The sequence below is a fragment of the Epinephelus moara genome, chromosome 1 (assembly GCF_006386435.1).
Source record: "Epinephelus moara isolate mb chromosome 1, YSFRI_EMoa_1.0, whole genome shotgun sequence".
In the NCBI taxonomy this organism is placed as follows: domain Eukaryota; kingdom Metazoa; phylum Chordata; class Actinopteri; order Perciformes; family Serranidae; genus Epinephelus; species Epinephelus moara.
In genome coordinates, this window is record NC_065506.1 from 43,238,446 (window position 1) to 43,263,369 (window position 24,924).

The window sequence follows — 24,924 nt, forward strand, 5'->3', positions numbered from 1 at the left end:
ACAACTCTCTCAATCAGCATGTTTTGAGAGGGCGCAGTTTCAAAATGACAATCTCAAAAAGCCAGCACAAATACCAAACTTAATAAAGCAAAAAAGTAAGAAAACCAAGAAAACAAGCAGGAGCGACTGCAACAGGCTGCACGCGTGGGCGCATGCGCACTAGCAGGGTAGTAGAGAATAACAAGTCAGCACTGGAGTGGACTATTTTAGGGTTTAAGTTCAGACTAGCTGGTTTTGGGATAGGCCTTACAGCAATATTATGCAAAAAATATATTTTGTTACTTGCCGCCCCTACAGTTTCAGAGTGGTACACAACTGTTATGTAAAGATTGCAACATAGGCTGTAACCTTATTATTGTTGACCCTATCCCATGGAGTTTTATAGACAGCTGTACCAACATTCTCACTCTGACCTCGTCACATATCAACATTTGGTCATGGACTTTCCACGTCGAGATATGACTGGGATTGTTGGTTGGGACACCGTGTCAAGTTCAGCCTGTTACATGCATTGTCTTTTTTCAAAATATACTTCGGTTTTCACAGAAAATGCACAGTTTACATAATCTTTTTCAAAATAAAAGCACTTTGTCGCTATATGTGTTTTGGAGACTGGCCATGTATCATGCCAACGAAAAAGCTGTTGTTTCATAACAGCTTTTTCGTCACTGTCTGAAGCTAGAAGTCACTGCCCAAGTGCTGGAATTTGGAACCAGCAAATATGACGTCAGAAGCCAGAAAATACATACAAACGTTTTCAGCACATATACTCAGTTTGCTACATGTTTGAATGTGAATTTTGGCATCCTGCAAAACTTCAAAACTCCGTGAGACAGAGATGACACATGATGCTATTCCAGCCTAAGTCAGAATCTTTCATGGCTGACATTGGCATGGCAGGGATGTGCACTCTGCTGTCAGATTGTCATTGTTTTTTCATTAGCTGTGAGGCCCATCACCACACCTAACGACAGGACAGTAACGTTATCAACTGTTTGCAGCCCTGCATTATTTTACTCTTGCCCGGCCTCTTGCTCAGTCACTGTCTTTTACTCTTATTTGCTTCCTCTGTGAACATCCTCTTCAGTCTCTATGCCTCACACTGAGAGTACCTTTTTAAAAGTCTTTATTTGAAGTTGTCAGCGTATATAGTATCAGGAGAAAACCTCAGACACATACAGATGAAGCACTGAGAAAACAAAACGGAAAGCACTGCCAAACAGCCGAGCTGTAAATCGTTACGCTTTGGTGATCTGACCTGTTTGCCAAAGTTACACAGCGCAGGAACAGGCGTTCAGGCGGAGGCGGCATTCCTCCTATTACAAGTCAGTGTACCATCACAATGATGTTGAGGCTGATATTTAAAGGTAAAAAAAATTGCATAATTTGCTTTAATATGATTCATACAAATTTACAAATGGAGGCAGAGGGGAGATGATGAGTGTGTAAAGGCCAGAACAAGACTGACCTTCAGATAGGCCTGGTTATAATTAATGTAATTAGCTTTAAAGGTATCTGACAGAGCTTTTTATTATTATTATTATTATTACTATTATTATCAGACTGTTTCCAGGACACGGCGGCACTATGGGTCCATTTGGCAACTTTGTTTTTATCTTAACACTCATCTCAGTCTATATTTACATATTTATTTACTTTTAATATTTCAATACTTTTATGGTGTGTTGTATTGTGTGCTTTCTTTTATTGTTTTTTTTATTTGTACAGGGACCTGAGCACCGAATTTCACTCCTAATGTATACATGTTCTGGAATGACAATAAATTATCTTTATTCTTTGTTCCTTTTTTCACTTCGGACTGCTTTTTGCCTAAAGTAATGATATGTTATGGGCCCACATCCCCCGAAGAGCCCACAAGGAAAATTTAGTGTGCTATTATACAAGCAGCAATACAGTAGAGGTCAAATTGCCTTAAACCAGCTGGATGCGACTGTGCAGCGCCTCCAATGTTTGTTCCTTGGTGATTTCCTGACTGTCGCGGTTAAGTCAACACGAGACCTGAATATTTTGTTCTGCCGTTCTCTCGCCTCGACACATATGAAACTGTAGCCCTTCTGTGTTAACAGCTGGAGTTTTGAAAGTCAATGGAGTTTCAGTCACTTCAATCAGCATCCATTCTTGGTGTTATTACACCATTTAAATACACACTGAGAAGCATTCTAGTGCTCATGGCTTGTAAACACAATTTGCACAGTTGCTCCACGTTTGCTCGCTGGCAGATTGGAAGCACATGTTTCCTGAATATGTTTGCCAGGTCACAGCAGCTACTAAACCTCTGGTAGTGACTCAGGGAAGATGTACCTGAATGCTTTACAAGCTGTTATTTCCAAGAAGCACGCACCTCTGAGTTGCAAGCAGAGATGTTAGTTGAGAGTGTTACAGGCTCTCGTGTTTACTGCCAAAGGTTTGATGCCCAGAAATGTACCAAACATTCAGGAAAAAAAGTGTAGGCATATGAAGAAATACAGACGCAGATGCTGAGTACCAAAGGAGCATAAGCACTGTTTATGTAGGGTAATATAAGGGTAGGTTCGGTTATTTCGAGGGAGGCAAACAGCCATCTCCCGGGTCGTTTTCTCAATAATCTGCTGCTGCTCCTCCGCGGCGCTCTGAAAAATCTGGGAGTGACACTTTTGGGCCGAGACACAAATAAAAATTTCACTTGTCAGGAATTCAGTTGGATTCAGTGCAGTTAGTGCACTCCGAGTGGTTAAACACAGTTTGAATTACGTAGTAGGTGAGTGCACATTCACTTAAAGAGCTCTTTCAAAAAGCAGTAGTCCAATTACAGTCAGACAGGATAAGAGCCAGGCCCAATTAGACCTCCTGAGCAAATCACAGACAGCTCCTTATTGGATCTGCAATGAGATGCCTCATAGTTATTTTAAATACACCAGGAGAGAGCAGCTGTCTGGGTTTCAAACTCATTTCTAATGATTTAGTGCCTGAATTCAATCAACACCCTTCTATTGATTGGTTATTGTTACTGAATATATTTTAAGTTAAAACTCAGTTGCACTTTTGCCCCCTGCATACAGCATTATGGTAAAGATACTTTTATGCCTCTATGCCAGAGACAGCTAGAAGCATTATGATTTTCAGGTTGTCCTCTGCAGGGGCGAAGAATTTGGTAGTGATGGTAGGGATGTTCTTAGCAATATTCAGAGACTACTGAACTGTCCTCACCAATTATTTTGATCAAAATTTGAAATATAACCACAACTGTCAATCAGTGTTCAGGCAATGGTACATGAATGTTTAACAGATCTTATTCTCTCCGAGGCAAATTGTGATCCGTGATACTGGGCTTTATAAAAAAAACTGAATTGAACTGAACTGAACTGAAATTGAATTCTACGAGTCACGCTCCCTAACCCAATGTCACTATACTAGGATTGGCTTTGCAGTTTCTTGCTAACCAAGGTTATCATAGTTAATTTAAAACATTTCAGTTTGCCGAAATAAAAATAAAATCTAGACTTTAGAAAAAATGAAAACTAACCGAACAATATTGTAAACTTGCAAAATGTTAAAATAAAATACAATCTTTGTCAATTTGGTCAAATTTGTCAACACAACATGCATGAGTAGGGTGTTGTGTTCAAGTTCATTGAGACTGGGACATCATGACTGTGAGTCAGTTGCCTTCAGTGCTGTGTTTTTGTTGTAATAGCTTTTCTAAACTTTTTAAATTTTGTCCCTGACAAATGCCCCCTATATTATATTAAAAAACTACAACTAAACTACTGCTGAAAATTGTCAGGAATCAGTTCAGGAGGGACCCAAATGCAGAGCAGCAGGCAGGTTTAAGGTTTAACAAAAAGCGAGCTTTAATACCGCTGATAAAAAACATCCAGAACAGGCAGGTAACAGAAAGTCTAAACTGAAAACTAACCAGGATAATATGATAAACTCAGGTTAAAACCAAACAGAACACAAGACACCAGGCAGGAAACAGAGCAGGGAACAACACCAAGAACGTTGGGATGAGCACATGAATAACACAGGACAAACTGACAAGGAACAAAGTGAAACACACAGAAGACTAATCACAAGAACGAGACACAGCTGGAGCAGGAGGACACTGGCAAAAGGAGGGAAATGGAGACTGGCTTACAACAAGGGTGTGGTGGGGAACACTAGGGTGGAGCAAACAAGACTGATGCAGAACAGGTGTGATGGGAAGGACTAACGAGACTGGTGTGACAGAAAACAGGTGGGAAAACACACAAAGACAGGAAGTAAAATCAGACATGACACATGAGGAGAGAATCTACAAAATAAAACAGGAAGCAGATTAAACATGAATGTATAACATGAAACAAGGAACACAAATAGAAAACTCTAAAACAAAGTCCATAGGATACCAGAATATAAAACAAAAACCCTGGATCATGACAAAACTAATAAAATCTAAACTAAAATGAAACATTTTTGAGCAATAAACCCACAGTGAAAACTAACTGAAACTGCTCCGTGTTGCTGCGCGTGCTTCCCACTGACAAGCTTGGCAAAGCAGCCGTGAGCTGCACTTTATCAGAGGTGGTGAAGTTAGTGCGGACAATAAGCCACACCAAGAGATTCATGCCTTATCCGGAGTGTTTTCAGTTAGTGTTTGGTTTTCTATCTCCGATGAAGAGCAGCGCGCAGCAGCTTCCCTAAACTTTGTCTGATCCAGAAAGTTCTGTGACTTTCTGAAAAGTTTTAATGTATCCTCTACATCAGGGGTTCCCAACTGGTCCAGTCACAGGGTCCAGATTTCTTCTTCGGCCATGTCGTCAAGCTAGTTTGACATCTCTGTTAAGTAGCTGTCCGTTAGTCATTCACTCTACAGCAGCAAACAGCACTTCAAAATTAAAGCTTTGGTGCCAGAAATTCAATGTGAGGCAGTAATTACGGCCTGAGCACCATGCCGTACAAGGACCCTTTGGAAATGCAAGGACTTTTTATTATTCGTCTTTGTCCTCCAAATGAATTACCTCTTTGGGGGACTTAACATACTCAAAAACTCCCACATCTTTGCACCTCTATCAGAACTGGTGAAAAATGTGAATTTTTAGGGGGGCTAATGGTCAGCTGCAAAAAATGGCTCAGTAGCACCCCCTACAAAATTTCGAAGGAACAGCCCCCGAAGCTGGTTTTACCTACATATAGGAAACTTGGTGGGCACATGTAACACCCCAAGATGTACAAAAAAGTCTCTTAGAGCCATATCCTAAACCCAACAGGAAGTTGGCCAATTTGAATTTACTGTGCCACTTTTGTGAATTTTTCCTCCTAGAAATTTAATCTGATAGACTTCAAAATTGATTTGTCCGATCTTAAGACCTTAACAATGAAAAGTATGATGCACTTTCACATATAACTCATGAAGTAGTGTTCATTTTGTCAGCTTTTATGTTAAGTTTTAGTTCTGAGATCAAATATCTGTGTTAGTTTTGGTCATATTTAATAATAAAAATAAAGACACCTGACATTTAGTCTAGTTTTAGTTGATATAAAAGGTTGACATTATACACATTACAGGATTAGTTGACAAAAATGTTAGAAACAATAAATGAATAGATTAGTTTATGAGTGGAGGTGTGTCTGTGTCCGGGATGGTGTGTGTGATTAGTCAAAATATGATAACCTCCTGTAGCACTGATAGCAGATTGCTACAATTTTAGTCAAGACCAAGAATGAACATCTTGAGCATCAAACTCAAGACTCAAGACTCAAACTTTCAAATAAGATTTCATCCAATCTATCTGATTTTTGGCTAAAAGAACTGGCACTGAAAATTAGCCTCAAAATGAGCTGTTTGGGTGAATGATTAAGAATGCAGCTTTGCAGAGAGGGTGTCTGGTTTGATGTCGTTAATGTAAGCAATACATCCAGACATGAAACATGTCCTGATTTACATATTAATTCTGAACAAACACAATTAACAAATGAGGCCCCGGGTGAATGGAACATATGGTCTTTATGATATATTATGAAGCCAGTCAACAACAGCAGCTGACAGTGTATACTGCAGTTTGTACATGACCATATATACAGCACCGAATACATACCATGGAGCCATTCAAAATCAATAAGATGAGACCTGACTATTAAATTTGTGCTTGAGTTATTTTATGCAGCTTTAGTGTGGATAGCATGTCAACAAATCCCATGAAACGACCAAAATCAATGATGAATTGATCCCACTAACAAGTGTTTTCTGTGGAGCCAAAGCCTGATATAAGTTATTCCCTGAGCGCCATCGAGCTCCATTGTTGTCCGAAACTTAGAAACACTTTAAGGAGCCTAACCGGTGCGCTGGGTGACATGTTTGTTCATTACAATGAACACAGCCTCTGTTTATTTTGAGCCAATCCCACATGCACCGTCCTGCTGACATATATACTGGCACAATAGACGTGTACTAACCTGTGGCTCAGAATAGTTAATAAAGCTAATGAATGCACTATTTACTCCCGTTTGAGTAACAATGCCCAGCTGTTAAGGAAATTTCCGAGCCATGAAAACAAATGAAACAAAATATTTGTGACCCATTTTTAAAGATTTATGTCTTCAGTAGGAGAGAATTGGCTCGGGGGCTGAGCGCCACAGTATTGTGAAATGGACTCACACATTGTTGGTTTCGGTCTTGGTCTCAGAATAATGCCAGCCTCATCCTTTATGTACAACATCATTCCAGCGAACTGATAAGAGCTTAAAGTGTGAATCCACTTTTAGTTCATCATCAAGCCCACAGAGACGGCGGGATGCTCAGAAATGTATTTTAATCATCATATTCACAGCACATTTACATGAATATTCACATCCATATGTCATATTATTAGCAAAGACAGCCACACTAGCCTCCAGGCTGTTAACCGCTGAAGTGATATAACTGATACGTTGTGGCAATCAGGACGGATTGTGTAAGAGAGCACATATAGATTCAAATCATATAATCTTGTTGTGTTCTTTGAAATGATCCCTTTGTTGTTAATGAAATATGTCGTGCGTGTGTATTTCAGGAGCTGATCACTACGTTATACATTGGCTTTCTGAGCCTGATCTTCTCCTCGTACTTTGTCTACCTGGCAGAGAAAGATGCAGTCGACAGCAGCGGCTCCAACGAGTTTGGAAACTACGCTGATGCCCTGTGGTGGGGAGTGGTGAGAATCTGTGTGTGTGTGTCTGTGTGTCTGGGTGCATCATACCTGGTGCAGTCAATATTGTGCATGTCTCAGTGGTGTATGGTAGTTACAATGGGTCCCAGTGGACACCATGAATATTTGAAGAGACCTGAATACAGCGCCGAAGGTGGGACTCCGCTCATTCCTGTGGAAGTTGCTCAGTGGCGCATGAAGCCAAAAAAAAGCTCTATTTCTGTGGTATGAAATTACCCAGATGATAGGCGCTGCTTCCACATCATTGGGCCCATAGAGCGAGCGCACTAGAGACTTCCTTGGCTGAGCCGGTTACTTTGGGTTTAGCTCTCTGCTAATTTGAAAGGGGATGAAATAATTAAATTGTGCGGCTGTTCTAGACTTGCCAAATGTTATCGGACTGAATGGATATCCTGATCCTGATAGTGGAGCAAGTCTTTCTTGAGGGTTGTGATGTTTCTTTTACGCTTCACACTGCTGCAACTCTTTTAAAATCTTACTTGATTTTATGATTCATAGTTTAACAAGTCTATGATTTGTCTGTTTCATGTCCATTATGTCTATTTTTTAAGCACATACAGACACCAGAGTGCTATCTTTCATCTCTTTAACTCTCAGCAAGTCGATAAATAAACATATTCCCCAAAATGTGAAACTATTCCTTTGATTACCATTTAATTAAGTCAGCTTTGGTGATTTAATACATTTGTTGTAGTTCAACATTTATTAAAGTCCTGTAATTAATTTTGCATTCACCATCACGATTTGATCAGACTCCACAGAACAATTATCGCACTAACATTAACAATGGCATTAACTGTGCTATGTTTCAGAGAAGGTGTTATTGACTCATCCTCTAAATATTGTTTTAGTCACTCTTCAGTCTTGGCAAAAGTAAGAGTTTGCAGAAAACGCTGACTTGTTTCAAACAGTATTTGGCAAGTGAAAGGTCAAACATGAACTGTTTTATCTGTACTACTGTTGTTACAGTAGGAGTTGTGTGAAAACCCTTGGGCACATCTAGTGGGCCGCTAATACAAGCAGCAAAACAAGTAGTGCAGAGAATACAGGATGAAAATTTATTTTCAGACAATAAGTCACCACCCACTCTGCCTCTCGGAAACTTCAGGGACTCTGATATTAAAAAACGTACACACACACACACAGCAGTCATAACCACTTCTCTCATATAAATGAAGGTTTATTTGCAATATTTACACACTATATTCCATGAGTGTTATCAGGTTTGAGTCTGCTCTCACACACTCACAGTCTGTATTCTGAGTGCATGAAGATGTCCGAGAGGTGAAAAGGTCAGAGTTGTTTTTGGAGGGTCATGGAAAACATGCACCACAGCAAACACTCAAAGTGGATTCATCACAAACAACCAGAGCTGTTTTTTGGGTCAAGTCACAAATCATTTACATGTAGAGCATGCTGACGAATAAAATGACACAGCGTTTGAACATTTTCCTCATGAAGCTGTGTTAGAAGTGTTAGTTAAAATGATTTCTGTTATGCTAGCAACATGGCTCGAGGGATGGAAATGTCCAACACTTTGGCCCACACTGAAATATCTGCATGACTGATTAACTGTTGTACAAACATTTTTTATTTAACCTTTACTCAACCAGGATAGTTCCCAGTAAGATTGAAAATCTATTTTTGGTCAAGATAAGCAGCAGCACAAAAAACAAGTGACTATGAAAGATACAAAACAGACAACACTACAATATAAAACATCCCAAGGAGGTGCAGAAAGCACCACATATAGAAAGTAGTACACATGTATTAGTTTAAGCACAGACATCCCAGAGATTCTGTCTCTTTCACAATAGATTTAAAGGTCTAATGCAGGGGTGTCAAACATACAGCCTGGGGCCCAGAAGTGGCCCGCCAAAGGGTCCAATCCGGCCCACTAGATGACTTTGCACACCCAATATTGATGCACTTGAGAAGGCTAAGAGGTGTCAGTTTTCTTAGGATGTCACGGGTTGTTCATCATTTGTAAATGAATGAACTTTTTCAGAATGTACTGCTTCACACTAAAATAGGGGAGAAATTTGAAGGGGTTGTTATTTAAAGGGTTATTATGCAGTGGTTATACTGGTCAAGCCCACTTGAGATCAAATTGGGCTGTATGTGGCCCATGAACTAAAATTAGTTTGACACCCCTGGTCTTGTTTGTAGAATCTAGTGGTTGAGAGGTTGCAAAAACATCCCTGTTTGTCAAGCATGCAGGAGAACTACAGTGGCCAACACAAAAACACAGATGGCCCTTTCTAGAGCTTTGGTTTTTAGCCTGTACCATTTCTGCCAGTAGACCCTTTTAGGGCCGAAGTCACAATGAAGTCATTTTATTAGCTGGAGGCAAAACACAGGGCTGTAGGCTACATGGGAATCTTAGAATGTCATCTTGTTGTGTTATTGGGAGCCAGAATAGAAGGAGTCATGACTCAGAACTTAAATTTTGTTGCATATATCAGCCGCCACTGCCCGTCAGCAAATATGAGGACAACTGTGGTTAAATGTGATAAGACCAAAGGACTGGACGGAGGCCATCATCAAAAATGCTCACATGTGCAGCGCACACTTCATATCAGGTTAGGGAAAAAGTATTTCCTGTTGTAGGGATGAGTAACGTTATGTGTATTAAGGGTTATCATGTCCACCTCATCAGAAACTGGGGAGGTAAGAGGAATATTGGATTTCTCCTTAACGCTTAACAGTTCAAGTGTCGGAGATTGTAAGATTGACATAGTAATCAACCACAAAGCTTCCTGTGACATCATCCAACGATTGAGTGAGAGCAGGTCGGCCAGTCTGGTCCCACTGGTCAGTGTTTACTTATTCAAGTAACACACGAGGCCCCAGAGAGTGAGTGACCTGACATGGTGCGTTTGTAAATTCAGTCTGACACTCTATACTAAAATGAGAGCCCTTGGATGAAGAAATATATATTATATTTTTATATAAATTAAAGAACGGTTAAGTTAATCACACAATCACTCCACTCGGCGCTCTGCCACCCCGAGAGTGCGGTGCTCTTGATAACAAATTTACAAATGGTCCAGTTTGTGTACTCCAGCACTCTGAGTGAGTATTTCTGAATGCACCACTTGCATCATCTTCTTCAATTGTCTACAATAAGCCAACAGAACTTGCTAGCTAGCACTTGCTAATGTCTGTGGAGAATTGTTTTGCTTCAGCGAAGCCCCGCCCACCAAAAAACTCAAACCACAGCTGGTTGATTGTTAAAAAAAATTGAAGGATAATTTTTGCTGTTTATAGTTTTTCTTTTTTCCTCTTTCCACAACTAAATGTGGACACGTTGTTGGAACATCTCTTTTAAAGCAGTGATAGTTTTTTTGTTTGTTTGTTTTTTAACAGAATGAAACTACCAGAATAAAGCATATTATATTCATTTCCCTGTTGTGTTTGTTTTTTCTAAGGTGACCGTGACCACCATTGGATATGGAGACAAAGTACCACAAACCTGGATTGGAAAGACCATCGCGTCCTGTTTCTCAGTCTTTGCCATTTCCTTCTTTGCTCTGCCTGCAGTAAGTGGAAAGAGAAATTGCTGAACCAGGATGTCTTTCAGGCTAAACCACACTGTTTCCATCAGATGAATTCCAACTGAACTACATTTATAGGCTAATTACTTTGGTCTTTTAAGTATGTATTAAGAAACACAGAGTGCCTACTTTAGGCTCTACTGTGGCTGTGATTCATGTGTAAACCACAAAACCATAGAACAAAGCTGGTTCGCATGTTCCACCAGCCACTGCCAAGATTTGAGAGGATTACAGTTTAAGAGCTTCATACATATGTTCATAATATTGTGCCTTAAGTGCTGTGAGGACCTTGACAAGCCCTACAACGCCTTTACATTGTACTAACATTCTCCTGCTGCAGCTCACAGGGTTACATTAGATTTATATAATTTTTGTCACAAGGTACCTGTTAGTTTAAATTTGATTTTTTTTAAAATTCCATTAGCTGTTGATGCTGCAGGTCCCAGGACCTCAAAGTTGAGATCAGGGAGGCACCGTTAAGAAAGGCAATGTTTGGGCCACCCCTTCAAAAAAATGTTGGGAAAAGGGGACCCCATGGCATGATACTGGCACATTTTGCAATGACAACAATAAACTAGGCTTACTAGTGCCTACTCTGTACCATCTCTCAAGGGCGCAGAGGCAGGTTGCGTCTGAGGTTCCTAAGCAACCATGAACAGCACCATATCATAGCCTACTGACCAGAAATCCAGAGTGCAGAGCTGATCTTCTTCCAGGCGAGGCTAAGTGTAGCTTCTTACCAGAGGCTATAAGGCTTATGAACTCTCTCCCGCAATTTCAACATACTCTGTTTGCGCCGCGCTGTGCGACAGACGACGCTTACCCTTGCCTACTGGATGCATTTCTGGAGCGCCGCGCCGCGTAGCAGAGCCGCAAGCTCACATGGGAACTGCGAAATCACACGATAAAAAGCAATTGATAAAGTGTGAGCCAGACCAAAACAATAGTTCATTCAGAATGGGAAAGAGAGAAAACAAGTTGTGCGACAGGATGTGACATGATTTTTAAAAAATTGAGAGTTTACAATCTGTAGACCGTGCATTGTGTTGTATTTTGAAATTTACCAGATGCTGTGTGCATTCTGTTTCCAGTCTGGTGCGATCTGAGCTATGTGGCTTGACGTGCTATAGATGGGCAGTCGCTGAAAAATAGACCTGGCATGTATCTCCAATGCAGCAGAGCGCTGTGGCACTTCTGGGACGCTCCAGAGATGCTGCGCAGTGCGCGCTGTGGAAATGAAGCTATTCACTAGAATGGGAGCGTATCTGCAGCGCAGACGGAGTATGTGGAAATTGCAGGTCTGGCTCAAGTCTTTCCTCTGCACTTTATACTGCTGCGACTGTGTGCGGCTGTTGATGCACTATTACACACTCAAACATGCCGCTTGGTTTTTAACTATGTGTTCTGTTTATTATAGACTCTATAGACTGAAGGGAAAGGTATTTGCTGGCTGCGATTGGTTGTTCCTCGCCATGTGACTCGCTGCTGTGTTCCAAAAGTTGAGCTCTGTTCATTTTAGGGCACAGCAGTCGTGCCCTGGAAAAAAAGGCGCTCGGGAACGCATGTGCACCGCAACAGTTTTCCTGTAGCATTTCATCACGCCTGCTGCATGTCTACACTGACAAGGATGAATTTGAGGGCGCAAAAAATGCGGCATGTGTACGGCCCGTAACGCAGCAGTAGCAGCAGCATAGAGCAGCAGGAGTTAGATTTCACGAATCATGTGACAAGAGTAAGGACGGCTGAACAACAAGTCGATGACGATTTGGCGTCAAAGTGAAAAGCAGGGGGCCTCAATGGGCAGTCTAGGATCGCCTCTGGTTGAGACGTGGCATAAAAAGCAACATAAACAGTGTCTTTGGTTTAAAGGTTCTGTGCTTTAAGAATTATGATTAGGCATCTACAGTTAGTTTCCATCATGAATAACTGGATTATCTGTGGTTCAGTATTTATAGTGTAGTGTATGAAACATGTGACAGTTAGAGCTCAAACGCTTTGCAATTTGCAGTGACATAAAATTTAAAAATGGAAGAAACCCCTTAAATTTAAGAGAGTGTAACCAATAGATAATACAGTGTTTGATTGAGAAAAGACGTAAGTGATTAACATAATCTATTAATTTCAGTTGATGAGCAAAGTGAATAATAGACTTAAATGTTTCAGTATTAAACGGCCCATTATTCCTAATTTTTGTTTAACTTTGTGTTTATTTCTGTCTTTTGAGTCATGCTGCTGCCTGTAAGTGTGTCGTTAAAACAGAATTAATGAGCAGTAACTCTGCTGTGCTGTTGTTCACAGGGAATCTTAGGCTCAGGCTTCGCCCTGAAGGTGCAGCAGAAGCAAAGACAAAAACACTTCAACAGACAGATCCCTGCAGCTGCCTGTCTCATTCAGGTATTTGACCAAAAAAATACAGAAACAGAACACAGCCGGGGGAGTGAACTGTCTCTGAGCCCCAGTCCTATTATTGAGACCATCCTTTCATGTAACCCTTGCTTTCTCTCTTGCATGGCATGAAATTAGTCCTGTCCAACCAATATATTGCTATTTTCATGCCCCTCCAGACATCGTGGAGATGTTTTGCAGTGGAGAACTTTGATTCTGCCACATTCAAGATGTTTTTGAGAAAGAAATCCAACATGCCCGCCTCCTCTCTGTCCACCCCCAAGCCCAAGAAATCGGTTAGTAATCATTTTATAGATTTCACTGTAACTGCTTCCTATTCTCAGTTTCCAGGTTGGTAGGCACACCAAGGCAAAACTTACGCAATATGAAACAACAGTTCTGCAATACTGTAAATCCTCCTGTCAAGAAGGTTTTAATGTTCAGTAGTTTGGAAACTGTTTTTGAGAGGTGTTGATTCAACTTAATGAAAGCTGTAGTTTGTGGTGTGTTGCCTGGATTCAGACCTTGGAATCTACCGACTTCACCTAATTGAGTGATTTGCCTCAGAGGGCTTTACAACATATGACAACCCTCTGTCCTTAGACCCTAACAGCAGATAAGGAAAGAAAACCCTGAAACAGGGATAAAAAATGGAAGAAACCTCAGGAAGAGCAGCTAAGGAGGGATCTGTCTCTCAGGATGGACAGATGTGCAATAGATGTCGAGTTTACAGAACAGATTGACATAATAAATGTGCAATAATCCATATGACAAAATGACACAGAGGGAGAGGAGGAAGAAAGATGCACGGCAACAACATTAAAAACAATAACAACTACAACAACAATAATAGAAATATGAATAATGTAGTATATGATAGTATGTATGTATGTTGTATATATTAATATGTGACAGTGAATGTTGCTTAATTGATCCCTGAGGGAAAATTGCAATTCGTTTCAGTTGCTCGATGTAAAAAATAGAGAATTATTAGAAGTAAGAAGAGTATGAAATATAAATACGTAATAAAATAAAATATATAAAAAGCAATAATAGCAATAAATAAAATAAAATGAAATAGAATAAAATAAAATGAATTATATAAAAAGCAATAATAGCAACAAAAATAAATTAAATCAAATTAAATTAAATCAAATTAAATTAAATAAATAGCAATGAAAATGTGCATTTTAAATAAAAATTAAATGTGCATTATGCAACAGTGTTTAACACTAGTACTTAAGATGAAAAAAATATTCAAAATAAAATATATATCGGCACTGTGCTGAGGCTGTAAGTGTGAAAATGTATCTACAATATATACATCAATAGAATAAAACAAGAATAGAATAAGAATAAACATAAAAAAAGTATTAATTAAAAAGTTATGTGCCATATATGTGACAATAATACTGAGTATAGTAATAGTAGAAGTGTGACATTAACCCCAGCTGAATTTCATAACGCACTCAATAAAATGGAAAATAATAGAGCACCCGGTCCTGATGGCTTCCCTGCTGAGTTCTATAAACATTTCTGGTCCACCATCTCACCCCTTTTTCTCAGAATGATTGATGAATTCCTCATAACCAACAGTATACCTCCAACGATAAATACAGCCGTAATTACCCTGCTTTTAAAACCTGACAAAGATCCTGCTCACCTATCTAGTTACTGACCTCTCTCACTAATTAAAACAGACATTAAAATCATAAGCAGGGCACTGTCAAATAGAATTGAAAAAGTCATTCCCTTCATAATACATCCAGACCAAACCGGATTTATCAAAGGAAGGCTGTCATCTTATAACACACGGAAATTATTTAACCTAATGCAGCTCTCAAACAATAAGAAAACTGAAACCATAATCCTCTCATTAGATACACAAAAAGCATTTGATAGAGTCAACTGGTCCTTCCTATTCACAACATTACAAAAATTTGGATTCGGAGAGTCATTCATTAACTGGATTAAGGCACTATACACCTCACCAACAGCCACTATCACAACTAATGGGTTAACTTCACAACAATTCACGCTTCACAACGGCACTAGACAAGGATGTCCACTCTCTCCGTCACTTTTTGCAATTTTCTTGGAGCCACTTGCAGCTAGCATACGACAAAACAGTAACATCAAAGGTATCAGATCAATATCCACGGAACACAAAACAATCCTCTATGCAGACGATGTGTTGATCCTCCTCCAGGAACCCTACTCATCACTACAAGAATGTCTGTCAGTCATTAAATCATTCTCATCTCTATCCAACTACTCCATCAACTTATCAAAATCTACCATTCTACCCCTCTGCATGGACCAAAGGGATGTGGCAGCCCTCACCTCACAGTTTCACCTTCCCATAGGAAATATTAAATATTTAGGAATCCACATATCCCCCAAGCTGTCAGAGCTGTTCAATCTAAATTACACACCATTACTCAAATCAATACAAAATGACCTCAGTCGCTGGACAAATCTACCAATCTCACTGTTGAAAAATGTCAGTCCTCCCTAAAATTAATTACCTATTCACCATGATTCCTTCACTTCCAAATTTACCCTGGCTTAATTCCCTCAATACAGCAATATCTCAATTCTATTGGAAAAATAAAACACCTCGTATAAAACTATCAACACTACAAAAACCCAAGTTTCAAGGAGGACTAGATGCACCCAACTTTGAATTATATCACTTTTCAAGTCAGTTAAAATACTTAAAACAATGGCTCACCTCTTCACACCGTGATTCTCACTGGTTAGAAACCGAAGAGGCACTATGCAAGAATATAAACCTTTCAGATCTCCCATTCATCAGCCAAACAATTAAAAATGACACTTGTTTTCAGAATATTTCCATAGCCTCAGCTCTGACAGCTTGGTGGAATATATTTCGTATCAAAGGCTCCACGGTTGCACCATCCACTCGCTCACCAATTTGGAACAACCCAGATTTTACAATAAACAGGAAACCATTAAACTTCACATCATGGAAACACAAAGGTATCACACATCTCCACCATATTGTACAATGGTGGAGATGATAACAACACAAGGTGTATTACTATGTAAATATTTACTTTCTGTTTGATTATTTACCTTACTTCTTCCTTATGTTGTTTAACTTTTTTTAGTTCTGTAAATAAAAATAAAGTTGTCCTCCAAAAGTGGGGGGGTGGTGGCGGGCCAAAAAAAAAAAAGAAGTGTGACTAATAGTAACAGCAGGACCACGGCAACAGCACCTGCGAGACAAGGGAGCACAAAGGCTCTGGGGAAGAAGCCGAGTTAATGACATCCAATAATGTCATATAATTGTTTGCAAATTGAGAATTAGAGGAGAGAGGAGCTCAGTGTACAACGACAACTTCAAAACAGTTGGGACTGGATATTCCTTTTCTTCCGTAGCCCTGGCGACACAATGTCCATGATTTCCAATAACAATTTGACGTGGACACTTTTCCACTTTGCGTCACTATCAGATGAGCTTGGGCCCAGAGAAGTTGGCGTTTTGGATGTTTCTGGATGTTGTTGAAAACCTTTCACTTTTCGTGGTAGAGTCTTAACTTGCATTTGTAGATGCAGCGGCAAACTGTGTTCACCAACAATAGTTTTCCAAAGTTTTCCTGAACCCGTGTAGTAACATCCTTTATACAATCATGGTGGTTTTTAACACAGTGCTGCGCGGTGAATTAAAGGTCACATGCAGTCAGTGTGGGTTTCTGGCCTTGCCCAATAAGTGCAGAGATTTCTGTTCTGTTAGAGGTCACAGGGGGGCTGGAGCCTTTCCCATCTGACATTGGGCGAGAGACGGGGTTCACCCTGGACAGGTTGCCAGACTATCACAGGGCTGACACATAGAGACAGACAACCATTCACGCTCACATTCACACCTACAGACAATTTAGAGTCACCAATTAACCAAACTCCACAAAGAAGGGCTCCCCCACCTCGGGGTTCGAACCCCCACCATGGATGTGAAGCAGGAACCCTCTTGCTGTGAGGTGACATTGCTAAACACTGCACCACATGAGACATGTTGTTCTTAGACTGAATGTTTCAAGCAGTCCACAACTTTCCTAGTCTTTTGTTGCCTCTGTCCCAACTTTTTATAAACGCGTTGCAGCATCAAATTCAGATTGAGAGTATATTTACAAAAAAACAATAAAGTATATCAATTTGAACATTGTTGTCTTAGAGCTGTATTCAATTGAATATAGGTCGAAAAAAGACTTGCATATCATTGCATTCTGTTTTTATTAACATTTTACACAGCGTCACAACTTTTTTGGAATCAATGTTGTATCATACGAGGTCTCCCAGCAGGGGTTGGTTCAAAACTAGGGGCTGCTCCAAAGCAAGCCTGAGCCAGCCCTAACTACAAGCATTACCAAAGAGGAAAGTCTTACGTCCACTCTTAAATGCGGAGACAGTGTCTGCCTCTCTGACCGAAACAGGAAGATGAGCCTGGCAGCTGAAGGCTCTGGCTCCCAATCTACTTTTGGAGACTCTGGGAATGACAAGTAACCTTATATTCTGGTAACGCAGTGTTCTGGTGAGATAATAGAGCTCTATGAGCTCTCGAAGATTTGGCAGAGCTTGAACATTTGTAAATGAGGAGAAGGATTTTAAATTCACTTCTTGATTTTACCAGGAAACAGTGCAGAGAGGCTTAAACAGGAGGAAATATGATCCCCTTTATTAGTTCTTAGTAGATTTTAACGATTAAAATTCAAACTAGTTGATGAGATTTGAAATTTAATTTTTAAAGAATTATCATTAACGCAGAAAAAATTTTAAAAACAGATAAGCAACCAAGAAAACAGCCAGCAGCATTTTGATATTAATATCGATTATTCAATATGACTGCTACTTGTGTATCAGACCATGCCCACAGTAATGCGTACATTTTAAAAGGTTGTTCATGTGTCAAAACCTTTCCCTGTAGACTTTGTAGGGTCTGACCTAAAAGTTGTGAAATGTCACAATAACAGTATGTATAAAATATGCTAAATATAAAATCGTAATTTTTTTTGACCTGATAATGCAACAGTAATTTCTATGCTGCTGCACTTAGACCCTGAAATCATTACTTAACGCTCACACATCCTTTCAGCAAAAATAGAAAACTACATCATTGATGACTGCCTCATTGTGTGATTGTGCTCTTTTAACAGACAGTCAGATTCTTAACATTGCGGCACAGCAGAAACATTTCAACACGTTGAGGTTGAAGTATATGTATGCCTGCTTTTTCAAACATAGTTTTGCAACCCACAGGAACACTCTGTTGAGCTGAGATGTTTGCATTTTTTGGGCAGGTGAAGATAAGGAGGAAGCCGAAGAGCACTGACAAGGACAACGGTCCAACTTCTCCCACAGTTCCCAGCATCACCTTCGACTCTGTGTTTGACAGTGGGAGGGAGCTGAGTTCAGATGTTTACAGCACTGTGGGCACAGGTACCAACAATGGGACAAACAGTACAATAGGTGTATCTCTGATGCACCAAACTGTGTTCCAGTTCACTTTAATCAGCACAAAAAACACAGAGAAAGAGAAAGAACACATAACATGTTTGGAAATACAGTTGCCTCGGATTTTACAGTAAATAGAGCTCACATTTTGACAAGGCCTAAAGAGTCTGTGCATGTGTTGCAGATTTTTTAACCCAGCTAATGAGGTTCTGAGTCATGTACATGGTTTCAGTAAAATCTAAATAAACAATCACAATGTCACTCAAGACGCACATAAGCATAAAAGGAAATGACTAACGCTGCACTGGCTGCAAAACACACATTTGCTGACAATACACAGTGGTGTCGTGGTAGTTGATGAGCAGTGTTGGGGTCATTACTCAAAGGAATTTGATTTATTACTCATTTCTTGGAACACTTTTGAAAAGTAATATTACTTTTCTGCTGCCAAGAGGAATTAGTTACACTACTTGTTATATATTACTTTACTGTTAACACCCCATAATATTGGTAATTGTGTCTTTTCTCCTCAAAATTCAAACACACGCACCTCTGTGTGAATGTCAGGGTAAAAGCGCAGCTGAGGCTTGGTAGCTTGCAAATGATATTTTACCTGGGGTTCTTTTGTTGCCTGTGAATAGTATTTTACAGGGTCTGTTTGAAAGACAAAAGCCCTTTTTCCACAAAGATCATACTACAAAGTCTTTTCTCTATACCATCTTTGCATTGTTACACAGAACCACATGACGGCAGCATCATGCTGCTCCAGTGTGTGATTTTAGACAGCATGCCGGCGTTGTGGAATCAAAACAGGAATGATGGCCGTGGCATGCAGTACAACAGCGTCGGCCCCTAGAGTGACATATTACACACCTGCAGTGCTTCATAAACAATAACAATGACATGGCAATAACAATAATTTACCGTCTCCGTCCTCTGCTCAGAGGGTAAGAAGCTCCTGGACCTCATATTTTTCCAAATTTGCGGACATTTTGGCCGCTGTTCTTCTTCTTTGAGTTAGCTACTAACTGCTATCAGCTACAATTTAAATCTCCCGCAGTGGGTCGCACACATAACATTGTAAAAACGAACGTTTGGCGCTGTTACTACCTCAGTAAGGGTGTAGAAGGTACAGTCACAGAATGGGGAGGCAGAGTTGGCTCACCTTTGTTAACATCAGTAAGTTCAAACTGGTAGAAAAGATTTCCACACACACTCGGTGAAGATTCTCAGTCATCCAGGTCATGGTAATCGTAAGTGCTAATATCGTAGGCAACTGGACTTGCTTGCGTTTCTTGAAGATGTTTCGCCTCTCATCCAAGAAGCTAGCATTGCAAGTTATTTATTTTGGGGGGAACTATAATATTAGAATTTTATTAGTAATTTATTATGCTTACAGTAATAATAATGCATCACTGCCCAGTACTGTTCATGAGGCAGGTGTACTACTAGGTAAATGGGTAGGTTACAGAGGAGGAGGTGGATGTACTCTCCTATATACTGCGATGGCTTTTTGGCTGTTATACTTAAAACGGCCAGAACAAGAGGTGGGTGTGTACCGTCCACTACATCACTGATGATACAGTAAAAAAAGAATGATTGATTTGAGCTTCAGTTGTGGGGCTGTAGCCACAGCAGGGGGTGAGGACAAAGCCCAGACATAAAAGATAAACGAGCACATTGCAGCATTAAAATGTGAGGTTGCATTGATGAGTATGAACTTCAGTGTTGCACTTTTGAACTCACAGAACTCCACACAACGTACTGTACTGCTGGATCAATAGTGGAGAGCTGAGAAAGAGATAGAGAAGCAATTCAAATGGTAGCCCCTTGTGTTGGGTCTCCTTCAATACATTATCAGTTTTTTGCAGTTTTTGGAGAAGCTGAATTAGTGTTGAATTAGTGATGAAGCAGCGGTTGACGGAACAAATTCAGCAGAATCTCAGTTTACTTTCATTTAACAAACGTCTCTGCCTTCAGTGTGGTAACGGTTCTGCACACAGAGATGTGGACTCAAAAGCAGGACTCACAGGCAGAGCAGTTCAAAGCGATCAATCATTGGTTAGAAGTTCAAGGCAGAGTTCGGCAACAGGCAATCAGTCAGAGAGGCCAAGCTAAGCAGGCGAGGAGCAGGCAGGCGTAACCGGGAACAGGCTGGCAAGAAACAGAAACTAGGGCTGGACCGCTATGACTGTGGCAAATGACTGGGGAGAGACAGGGCGGGTGTGTATGCAGGGGAGATAATGAAGGAATGGGGAACAGCAGTGCTGGTGAGAGTAATGATTTTTAGGGCTGGGAGAGAATATAGATACACTTGAATACTGCAATATTATGTTTTGTGACACTGAATCAATTCTCACAAATAATAGTGTTGACATTTTAATGAATTGTTTACATGCAATGATTTGTGGCGGTGGTTTGTTTTGTGCTGTGTTTAAACTCCTGACCACAAGATCCTTTAATGTTTCTGTCCTCTTTCACTCCACCGTAACAACCGTAAGAACACAGGCCTATGAAACACCTTATGACAGGTGAAGTCATAAGGGGCGCACTGCCAGCATTGGCAGTTTTCCTAAAATTAGTTTAAAAAATTTGGCAATAGGGATGCACTGATTTATCGGCTGAATATTCACCTTCCTTACTGCCATCGGCCTGTAAAATAAAAGAACATTCACTGATGTTTTTCTGTTGTGTCACATCAGTTTTGCGCAGGCTAAACAGCAGTGCCAGTGACTGATGACCACAAACTCAAACTAATGAGCATGTACAAGAACAACACAATGACTGTTTATTATATGGGCTCTGTGATCCTCACTGTTGTGGGACAAGATGGCAAGTAGCAACCGGTGTCTGTCACGCCCAGGACAATAGAAGAATGTGTTTTGGAAAGCACAGATCTTTCTGGGGCGCCGAAAAGATGCAGTAAACTCACTATTGTCACGTCAGAGGACGTACCTGCCTGCCTGCTCCTCACCTGCAATGAGTTACATTATGAAACGTTCAAGCTCTATTCCGTAAAAATGAATATTGGGGGCATCGGTGGCTTAGTGGTAGAGCAGGCGCCCCATGTACAAGGCTGTTGCCGCAGCGGCCAGGGTTCGACCCCAGCCTGTGGCCCTTTGCTGCATGTCACTCCCTCTCTCTCTCTCTCCCCCTTTCACGCTTGTCTGTCCTATCAAATAAAGGCTAAAAATGCCCCAAAAAATATCTTTAACAAAAAAACAAAAACAAAAAAAAGATTATTGGGTAAAGGTGAATTATAACTATTTCATGACATGTTCAGTATCCACCCATCCATCCATTTTCATCCGCTTATCCGGGGCCAGGTCGCGGGGGCAGCAGGCCGAGCAAAGCACCCCAGAAGTCCCTCTCCCCAGCAACGCTTTCCAGCTCCTCCTGGGGGACCCCAAGGTGTTCCCAGGCCAGACAAGATATGTAATGTTCTGGGTCTGCCCTGGGGCCTCCTACCAGTGGGACGTGCCTGGGACACCTCCAGTGGGAGGCGCCCAGGAGGCATCCTAGACAAATGCCCGAACCACCTCAACTGGCCGCTTTCGACGCGGAGGAGCAGCGGCTCTCCTCCAAGCTCCCTCCAGATGTACAAGCTCCTCACCCTATCTCTAAGGCTGAGCCCAGACACCCCACGGAGGAAACTCATTTCCACTGCTTGTATCCCTGACCTCATTCTTGCAGTCACTACCCAGAGTTCATGACCATAGGTGAGGATTGGGACGTAGATGGACCAGTAAATCGACAGCTTTGCTTTCCGGCTCAGCTCTCTCTTCACCACGTCGCCACCACCCGCAGGGACAGAAATCAGGGTCGGGTACATTGTGTGCCGGGCGGCTTTTGGAACATGTCCAGTATAATCTTGTAAAATGTTTTTGGCGAGAAACTTGAATACATACAGTTGTGTTAAGGAGACATCTTTTGATATTGGCCACATTGTTATTGAAAACTCTGGTATCGTATCAGCCCAGAATTTCAAAATCGATGCATCCTTATATCACAGTATATTGCCTTATCTTGCCAAAAACACAGCCCTTATGACTTTGGTGATTTCCTGAGTTTTCCTCCAGCACCATCATCAGGTATACATTTTAGTTCATCCGACCCACTGATATAGATTTAACTATCCATCCATCCATTTTTGTAACCGCTTCATCCTCTTGGGGGTCGCGGGGGGGCTGGAGCCTATCCCAGCTCATATTGGGCAAGAGGCAGGGTACACCCTGGACAGGTCACCAGACTATCACAGGGCTGACACATAGAGACAGACAACCATTCACACTCACATTCACACCTACGGACAATTTAGAGTCACCAATTAACCTGCATGTCTTTGGACTGTGGGAGGAAGCCAGAGTACCTGGAGGAAACCCACACTGACACAGAGAGAACATGCAAACTCCACACAGAAGGACTCCCTCCTGGGACTGAACCAGGAACCCACCATTTAACTACCCAACATGCAACATACACATTAATGCAGCAGTAATATTATTCCAAAAACATCAGATATAATAGGAAAACATTGACAGGGAACATTTTGCTGTACAGTGAATACTTTTACTTTCAGTACATTTTACTGATACATACCTTGAATGCAGGGCCTGTACATGTAATGGAGTATTTTCACAGTGTGTATTAGTAATCTGAATACTTCCTGCAACCACTGCAATTAACATGTCATATAGACAGACAGAGAGAAAGACAAACAGACAGACAGACAGACAGTGTATTACAAATGTGATTTAGAGCAGCCATCCTCAGCCAGCGACCTTCCCACAGTCTTCCTCACAGACTTGGAACAAAAGTAACTGCGATGTTTTCATCAAACCCTAAACACTTTCCGGAGAGCACCAAACACTCACTAATTAAAAATCATCTTTGAAATTACCTCATTCAGTTCCTTCACTCATTTCATTTTTCATGTTTATTCATTTGATCCTTGATTGTTTCCCTTAATGTTCTCTCCTCATTTAGTATTTTGCATATATTCGTCAATCCTTTCTTTTCAAAGGATTTATATGAATAAAATTAATTGTCATCATTATAATTATCAGTGCAGCATGGAGGTCATTAATGGTCAATCTGTTGAAAGTAGATAACATAATGAATAGTGGGAAGGACAGTCTGTCTACTGTCAATGGGAGACAATTATGGATACTCTTAGCATGCCTGTAATATGTAAACATCTGATTGGATCACACTCTTTGTTGTGCTTAGTTACATAACCTTTTTATTTTACACCAGCTGGTAACCTGAAAAGCTCCCTGGATGCATGACTGCAGTTCTGCCACCGACATGAAGCTGTGCAAATGGTTTTGCCTTGCACTCATTTCTTACTGCAACAGCAGAATTTAATGTGCCCCGTAGTTGGGAAGATGTATGCATGTCTGTTTGCCTCGTGTTCAATGAAAATCAGTGTCTTTGATTTGAAGCTAAATAGATTCTACAGGTCGTGCTGCACATCTAACATCGACAGCACGCTGCTTTTAACTATGAATCATTTAACTAAACTGCCACATTGCCATCTGGTGTGCGGTTATATTGACTGGACACACAAGTGCTGAGCTGCTTACGGAGTCAGACGGTGTTATTGTCCCGAATGGATTTCGGAATGATATAGACAGAGTCATAAATGGTCAATCACATGCTGGTTTTCATCAGGAATGAAAATTAACTATTACTTACACCCAGCTGCTAATTTATCAGGAACACATATCTAAAACTAATGCAGTGTAATACAGCAGTGACCCCTCCCTTTCTTCATCAAGGCTGAAATGTTCATTTTTGGTTGAAACTATTTTAGAGAGATGTTGATTCAGCTTGATGATCATATTGGAGGATGTAGTTTGTGTCATACTGACAGGTGCATTCGGTCCATCCTCCTTTATATCAGTGAGGGTAGGATAAATGAAACATCTTTGTGTATATGTACTGTACTGTGTGTGTGTGTGTGTGTGTGTTTGTGTGTGGATATATCCTTATACAATTGTTCGTATGATATCTAACAAATTAGCATCCCATGAATGACATTACAAGTTAGGTACATAAAGCTATGCTATGTAAAACCGTTTGCTAAGTCCCGCCCCCAGACGCAGACTGGCCAATCATAACGTAGCACAGGGCCAGCTCAGACCAGGGTCCGACAACAACACAGCTGTGCTCCATTGACTCTAATGCAGTCGTTTCAGATTTCCTTCATTTTCAGGCTGGTTTTGTGGATTTGGAGCTAAATGTTGTGCCTGGGGCACGTCGTGTATTAATGATACTCGTTACCTGGAGAGGTTGGAAAAAGATATACGTTTCTTCCCTGT

General features: G+C 40.7%; 1 protein-coding gene across 1 annotated transcript in view; it reads left to right on the top strand.

Annotated features, from left to right (window-relative positions):
* Positions 1–24,924, top strand: part of kcnq1.1 (potassium voltage-gated channel, KQT-like subfamily, member 1.1) — a 74,874-nt gene that overhangs the window by 35,791 nt on the left and 14,159 nt on the right. The window contains exons 6-10 of the mRNA XM_050047837.1: positions 7,032–7,172; positions 10,619–10,729; positions 13,043–13,138; positions 13,309–13,425; positions 18,448–18,586. Of these exons, the coding sequence (XP_049903794.1) occupies positions 7,032–7,172; positions 10,619–10,729; positions 13,043–13,138; positions 13,309–13,425; positions 18,448–18,586 (604 nt within the window). The remainder of the gene's footprint in view (positions 1–7,031; positions 7,173–10,618; positions 10,730–13,042; positions 13,139–13,308; positions 13,426–18,447; positions 18,587–24,924) is intronic.